Source organism: Takifugu flavidus, chromosome 21 (assembly GCF_003711565.1).
Source record: "Takifugu flavidus isolate HTHZ2018 chromosome 21, ASM371156v2, whole genome shotgun sequence".
In the NCBI taxonomy this organism is placed as follows: domain Eukaryota; kingdom Metazoa; phylum Chordata; class Actinopteri; order Tetraodontiformes; family Tetraodontidae; genus Takifugu; species Takifugu flavidus.
Window position 1 is genome coordinate 180684 of NC_079540.1, and position 7412 is coordinate 188095.

The 7412-nt window shown below is 41.4% G+C and overlaps 2 protein-coding genes across 3 annotated transcripts; one reads left to right on the forward strand and one right to left on the reverse strand.

The window, feature by feature from the left end:
• mycbp (MYC binding protein) lies at nucleotides 1-1912 on the forward strand. Of its 2 annotated transcripts, none has more exons than XM_057019962.1 (5): nucleotides 1-214; nucleotides 485-557; nucleotides 669-717; nucleotides 1449-1578; nucleotides 1686-1912. In XM_057019962.1, exons 1-5 carry the CDS (start codon nucleotides 200-202, stop codon nucleotides 1728-1730), a joined length of 312 nt encoding a protein of 103 aa, XP_056875942.1. In that variant the 5' UTR covers nucleotides 1-199; the 3' UTR covers nucleotides 1731-1912. The 2 variants fall into 2 exon arrangements, with proteins under 2 accessions (XP_056875942.1, XP_056875940.1); XM_057019960.1 differs by having other exon boundaries at nucleotides 2-238.
• Nucleotides 1913-2099: 187 nt separating this feature from the next.
• LOC130517813 (gap junction alpha-9 protein-like) lies at nucleotides 2100-4581 on the reverse strand. The gene is made up of 2 exons (XM_057019948.1): nucleotides 4030-4581; nucleotides 2100-3941 (listed from the first exon to the last, which is right to left on the reverse strand). Exon 2 carries the CDS (start codon nucleotides 3924-3926, stop codon nucleotides 2445-2447), a length of 1482 nt encoding a protein of 493 aa, XP_056875928.1. The 5' UTR covers nucleotides 3927-3941; nucleotides 4030-4581; the 3' UTR covers nucleotides 2100-2444.
• Nucleotides 4582-7412: the final 2831 nt, after the last annotated feature.

Below are 7412 nucleotides of genomic sequence, written 5' to 3' on the forward strand. Positions count from 1 at the left end.
CGCTCGCTTCCCTCATTTACGGAAGTAGGAAATTCTTCTTCTGCTTTTTCTTTTTTAAAAACAACAGTAAAACACTGACTTTCTTAAACGTTTAAAGTTCATTTGTGGATCTAATAAGCTGCAAGATACAACACACAGCGTTCTCCAAAGTATCTCCTCGCACAGTTTATTAACGAAATTGAACAGTAACGTCGAATTCATGGCCAACCCCAGAGTGAGTGTTTCCAAGGAAACTAAGGTAGTTTCACAAAGGTTACTGTATTTACAGATTATGTAGTACTTTACAGTTGGTAATATGTAAACTAGCTAGCATTGTAGCAATGGGCCGGATGTTTTAAATATATTTGTTTAGGCTCTGTCGTGTTTAGTTTTTTGGTAACAAACGAGTGTTCATGTTTTAAAGTCAGAAAGGGTTTGTCAGTGTATAAATATCTTCCACGCGTTCTGTATTGGTGTGAAACAGAAATACCTGTCCTGTTTGCAGGCCTCGGAGTCGAAGCGAGAGCAATTTAGGAGGTATCTTGAAAAATCGGGAGTTCTTGACACTTTAACCAGCGGTTAGTGTCCTAAAAATATTTTAGCACGCCCATGTGCATTTCCACTATAAACGTTTTAGTTTCACATCTTATTCATGTGCTGGATTATTAATAGATTTTTCTCTTTTCAAGTTTTGGTTGCCCTCTACGAAGAGTCCGACAAGCCGAATAATGCACTTGAGTATCCTTTTGATGCGCATTCTGCCTTCAAATTTTTGTTGAAAATGAAAAATTGGGCCATGTCTTGCATAAATAACACACACAGTCATTTTATTAGGTAAAATGTAAAAATAAAAGCCATTGACAATAAATTTAAAATGTAGATGATTTCACTAAAAACTGTATTTTCAAACTATGTACACTAAACTTGGATTTAACTATGGCCTTACTATTGACTCTTAAGTATAAGCTCCAAAAGTGATGCAAAACCTTGCTTCCTAAAATCACGACATATGATATGAACTGTACAAAGCCTTACACAAAGTTTGGGCTAATAATATGTCAGCCAGTAAGCAAACCGCTATTTATTTAAATTGACGTGTGTTAATGGCATGTTGAAATGGTGTGAAATGTAGCTGTGGTAATACACAGGTTATTGGAAAATGGGCTTGAGCACCACTAAAACAGGCATTGTGTCAACGCACTAGCTTACGGTATGTTACAGAAACAGTATTTACATTTTAAAAAATTTACATTTTTACATTTACATGTAAAAGAGTTTCCTACTTTGTGTCTTAATTATCTGTAAATTGTAAATTTATTGTTGAAGACATTGGCCTTAGTTTGGGGGGGGGGGGGGAATCACAAACCAACCTTTTTAAAGTGTGGATGCTAAAACACGGTGTGTTATTGTAATGGAACATTTCTAGATTTGACATTGACAGTGCATGATGGCCTTAACCGCTAGCTCAGTTTCATAAAGTGCCACCTGGGGGCAGCTCTTCCAGAGCCAGCAAACACTGAGGCTCTCCACATGGAGGTGGCAGATTTAAAGCAGAAATGCAACCTCCTCATAGTGGAGAACAAAGAACTGAGAAACAGGGTGAGATGCTAGTAAAATAACGATAAAAGCAATCAAAACCACATGTGTTTGAAAGTGATTCAGCATTATTGTAAGCTTTGACATCTGCATTTTGTATTATTTCTCAGCTAATGCAGTATGAACCCGATTCACTGAGTGGAGTCGCTGAGTGAGAAGAGGAGTTGCTGCTTTCTGGGGTGGAAATTTCTTTCTTTTTTTTTTGAGGAGTTTTCTAGTTTTGTTGTATGTTGTAATAGTAGATGTACTGTAAACTTTTGTTTCACCAATTTCTGTTCTGTAAAGTTTTTGTTTGTATGAAAATTTGCAGTTATTCTATTAAAGTTTTAAACTACCATTGTCTTGGTCTAATTGAATCCCTTTTAAAAAAAAATGAGAACACTCTTGAGACACACTATCAAGCGTATAAGTAGCACGTAAGCTTTAATACAAAAGCCGATCCTTTGATGTTGCTAAAAAAAAAAAAGAGCATCAAGTAGGAAGTGCAATGTAAAAGTGGGCTATTTTCTGTGTGCATCTAGAACTTAGTGCGTTATTCTTTAATGTTTTTGCTGAGTGACATTGTGTTGACATTCAACAGCGGTTCGATTGATTTCAGTCTTCCTGATTTAGAATCATTACATAACTGTGACCTTAAACAGTATAGATTTGTGGTTCGTTTTTTCCATCCAGACAGTGCTGCAGCATACAATCATAAATCCAGTTGCATTTTTCAGTCAGTTGTGAAGACAAATGGAGACATTGTTTTCTGATCACCAATTACATGCTACGTTGGAAATGGCATTTCTTTGATTTCTTCTATTGTTCCTTTTAAAGCACTGGAAAGGTCATTTTGTCCAGTTCAAGTTGAAAACTTAGTTGCCATGTTTTTATATCTGTAGGTCAGTCGGAGCTCGCCGGCTGCTGGCACTACTTGCTGCTGACACTCTGCGGTTTGGGGGTGAAGCTGTGGGGCTGTTACTCTCATTGCTGTGACGAGACGCCGAACTCAGCTCACCTGCTGAGTCCGGGCTTTGTGGTCTGCCAGGCTTTTTAGTGTCTGATTTGGAGAGAATCCTTGCACGGGGCCCAACACAGCTGCTGCGTTGCTTGATGCTGTTGCCCCCCAGGTAGGAATCCCCACTGTCTGAGCCATTCCCTTCTGGTAGAGTGGAGCAGTTCCAAGGTGGGCTGATCCTCCGTGACTTCCTGGTAATGCCTGACAGGGTCGGGCAGGAGGTGGCGTCGGCAACAGGGAGAGTAGGATATTCAGAGGTCACCAGGGGCTCCTCTGGCTCCTCATGTTTATCCACAGGAAGAGAATGTGTGTCGCTGCTGGTGTTGTTGGAATTACTGTTTTGTTCTGTAGGACTTGGAATTCCCTCCTTGCCATCCTTACGCCGATCTGACTTTGCACCAGGGTCCCCTTGTATTGGAATGAAAGCAGAGGAGGCATTGAGAAGCGAGTAGTTGGGCCCATTGCCCTGCTTCTCCATCAGCAATGTGTATCCACATGGCGCTGTGGGAATAGTTGTCTTTCCAGCTACAGATGTTCCAGCACACACCTGATGCACGACTGAGTTCTTTTTTGATTTGCTAATGTAAAATTCATCAGGATCATCTTTCAGGTGTGGGAAGAAGTTCAAGATACACTTCTTAAGCTTCTTAAATCCCAGGTGGATAATCTCAAGAAGACTGAGAAAGAGTGAGAGGCAGGCAATGGCTTGCATGAACATCATAAAAACTGTTTTCTCTGTGGGTCTGGACACAAAGCAGTCCACCACATTTGGGCACGGCTCTCGCTCACACTTGTAAAGAGGTTTCAGGTGGTGTCCATACAAGATGTACTGACCCATCATGAAGCTGACCTCTACCAACGAGCGAGTCACAATGTGGGCCACATAAGTACACAATAGAGACCCTCTCAGTGGTGCCTTGTTGAGTTTGCCCTGCTCTAGCTGCCTCATCTCTTTTTCAATTCTCTTCCTTACCTCCACCAATTCCACATCCACTGCTTCCATCTCCCGGCGTAATGCCACCTTCTTACAGTGGCGTTCCTTCTCCAGAGCTCGCAGTTGATAAATGGCATGGCCCATGTAGACCAAGGAGGGGGAGGACACGAAAATCACCTGAAGCACCCAGTATCGAATGAGGGAGATGGGGAAAGCCTGGTCATAACAAACATTTCGACAACCAGGCTGGTCGGTGTTGCAGATGAAATCAGACTGTTCGTCATTCCACACATCCTCCGCAGCAACTCCCAGTACTAACATCCGAAATATGAACAGGATGGTCAGCCAGATCTTGCCCACCATGGTGGAGTGGATATGCACCTCCTCTAAGATTCCTCCAAGGAAATTCCAGTCTCCCATTTTTTTAGATTAGTGCTACAATGTACAAAAACTAGTTATACATTTTTAAACACAATTTTAATGTAAACAAGACTTTTTAGAAATATAAAATAAATTGACTTACCTTTCATTCTGGATATGAAATGTAACCTTAAATGCCTTTTGCAAAACTGCTGCTGATGTTCTCCACAATCCTTATCATAATTTTCCCCCCACAATCTGTCAGAGGGAGAGCTTTTAGTCCCCTGTTAGCATGAACTGGGAAAAATACAAATGATCCTAACTGACTCTCACTAGTTCTTTACAATTATAGTCTGTGAAACACAGGGATCGATAGTGTCGCAATGCTCTGCCAATTACCTCGCAGCAGTTTGAATGGACATCCAGTTCTGTGAGTCAGCTTGGGTGAACTGTTCCTAAACATAACTGGTTGAGCCCAGGGGACCCTGATCTAGTCAACAGGGTTGGTGCACTGGGTTGCCAGCAGACCTTAAAGGTTTGCCTACAATCTATAATTCCAGCCACCTCTCTAAATGCCCTTATTTGACAGGATATTGTCAAAGATTGGCCAAAATGCCAGACAAACAACATATTTTCCCAGTCATCAGAAACACCTGAGAGAGTTCAAAATAATAATACATTTAATCAAATGTTAGTACAATTGTACAGTGTGTGTTTGCACCCTGTGGACTGTTTTTTTGCTAGTTTGTCACACAGTTCAGAGCAGTAGTAATTTAGAGAAGAATACAATGCAAGTGAACATGAAAATCAAGCTTTTAATAAAAAAAAAATAAAAATCCAGCCCACGTGTGCCTGAGCTTGAATTCACTAATGGATTGAGATTCTTCCTCTGTCCAATCCACCAGTGAGGCGAGCAGCATTGGCATCTGAACACCTGTTTTGTGCCAGACAGAAATCCTTTGTAAAGATGAGTCTGATAAACTTATCTTGTGCCTGATGGTTATTATTATTCTATTGTTTTTTTAAGGATAAGTTGAACCCAATAGGAGAAGGGAGCCCGTAAGCCAACAAATGTAAATAAACAAAGAAAGGGTATTTAATTCGCAACAGTAAGAACAAATGAGAACTATTAATAACAAAGAACCATTTGTAAATAGTAATAAATAGAATAGTACAGGCATAACAATGAAATTCTAATAGAAGATGGATGGATGGATGGATGGATGGATGGATGGATGGATGGATGGATGGATGGATGGATGGATGGATGGATGGATGGATGGATGCACACAAACACACATTCAACTCACACCCTTGGATGCCACCACTCTTCTAGCCATCAGGGAAAGTGCAGTAAATAGAAGCATATTCTGGACCCACCCCTTTTGCAGGGTCATGGGAAGTGTGATGAGGTGAATATATGATTCAATTTCTTCAATTTATATAGTTCAACTTCCCCACGGGGATGAATAAAGTACATCTTAATCTTAATTAGAATTGGGGGGGTGAGGTGGAGATAGTGGGACGTACAGTGGGGCAAAAAAGTATTTAGTCAGTCACCAAGTGTGCAAGTTCTCCCACTTAAAAAGATGAGAGAGGCCTGTATTTTTCATCATAGGTACACTTCAACTATGAGAGACAAAATGAGAAAAAAAAATCCAGAAAATCACATTGTCTGATTTTTAAAGAATTTATTTGCAAATTATGGTGGAAAATAAGTATTTGGTCAATAACAAAAGTTCATCTCAATACTTTGTTATATACCCTTTGTTGGCAATGACAGAGGTCAAACGTTTTCTGTAAGTCTTCACAAGGCTTTCACACACTATTGCTGGTATTTTGGCCCATTCCTCCATGCAGATCTCCTCTAGAGCAGTGATGTTTTGGAATGCCCTTGCTGATGGAAGGAGATTTTCACTCAAAATCTCACGATACATGGCCCCATTCATTCTTTCCTTTACACGGATCAGTTGTCCTGGTCCCTTTGCCAAAAAACAGCCCCAAAGCATGATGTTTCCACCCCCATGCTTCACAGTAGGTATGGTGTTCTTTGGATGCAACTCAGCATTCTTTCTCCTCCAAACACGACAAGTTGAGTTTTTACCAAAAAGTTCTATTTTGGTTTCATCTGACCATATGACATTCTCCCAATCCTCTTCTGGATCATCTGAATGCTCTCTAGCAAACTTCAGACGGGCCTGGACATGTACTGGCTTAAGCAGGGGGACACGTCTGGCACTGCAGGATTTGAGTGCCTGGCGGCGTAGTGTGTTACTGATGGTAGCCTTTGTTACTTTGGTCCCAGCTCTCTGCAGGTCATTCACTAGGTCCCCCCGTGTGGTTCTGGGATTTTTGCTCACCGTTCTTGTGATCATTTTGACCCCACGGGGTGAGATCTTGCGTGGAGCCCCAGATCGAGGGAGATTATCAGTGGTCTTGTATGTCTTCCATTTTCTAATAATTGCTCCCACAGTTGATTTCTTCACACCAAGCTGCTTACCTATTGCAGATTCAGTCTTCCCAGCCTGGTGCAGGTCTACAATTTTGTTTCTGGTGTCCTTTGACAGCTCTTTGGTCTTGGCCATAGTGTTAAACAAGCAGGTTCAAACAGGTGCCATTAATACAGGTAACAAGTGGAGGACAGAGGAGCCTCTTGAAGAAGAAGTTACAGGTCTGTGAGAGCCAGAAATCCTGCTTGTTTGTAGGTGACCAAATACTTATTTTACTGAGGAATTTACCAATTAATTCATTAAAAATCCTACAATGTGATTTCCTGGATTCTTTCCCCCCATTTTGTCTCTCATAGTTGAGGTATACCTATGATGAAAATTACAGGCCTCTCTCATCTTTTTAAGTGGGAGAACTTGCACAATTGGTGACTGACTAAATACTTTTTTGCCCCACTGTATATGAAGCGGCCCAAACCCGTGCTGTTTAGGGTAGTTTCTGGGCACCGGAGGTTGAAAGGGGAAGTGTGTGTCAACCAAGAGCCTGCTTCTGTTTATTGTGTCACCATCCCTCAGTTTTGTTTTACACCAGGCCTGTTCTGCCTGCCAAACCTGCTCAGGAACACAACAGAAACACCCTGCCACTAATCCGCAGGCAGCCATTTGCCACCCAACGCTGCAGGCAAGACAGGTATAAAAGGATGGACCCAGCCCTCTTCTACACAGCCACTATGGAAAAAGATACTAAATTTTAGGGCAGTGCCATGTTTGAGGCCACCAGCACAATGTGCAGAACATTTTGGACTGTATCATCTGTACTTCTCTCACCTCAGAACTCCAATAAGGTTTTTCCAATCATCAATGGGGCATGTCCGATTTCATACATGATCGCATCTGCATTGTGATTCTAATTTAGGTTGTTCCTCCCAGCTACTGCTCCATTAAAAGGAAATCAATAACCATGGCTGGACTGACATACTGGGATTTTCCCTCAGTGAACACTGAAGCATTATTACACCAGAGTGTGGGAGAAAGCGAACATCCTGTTTTGGACTTTATTCCTAAACCAACTTAATTTTGTCATGATCACAAACACCAG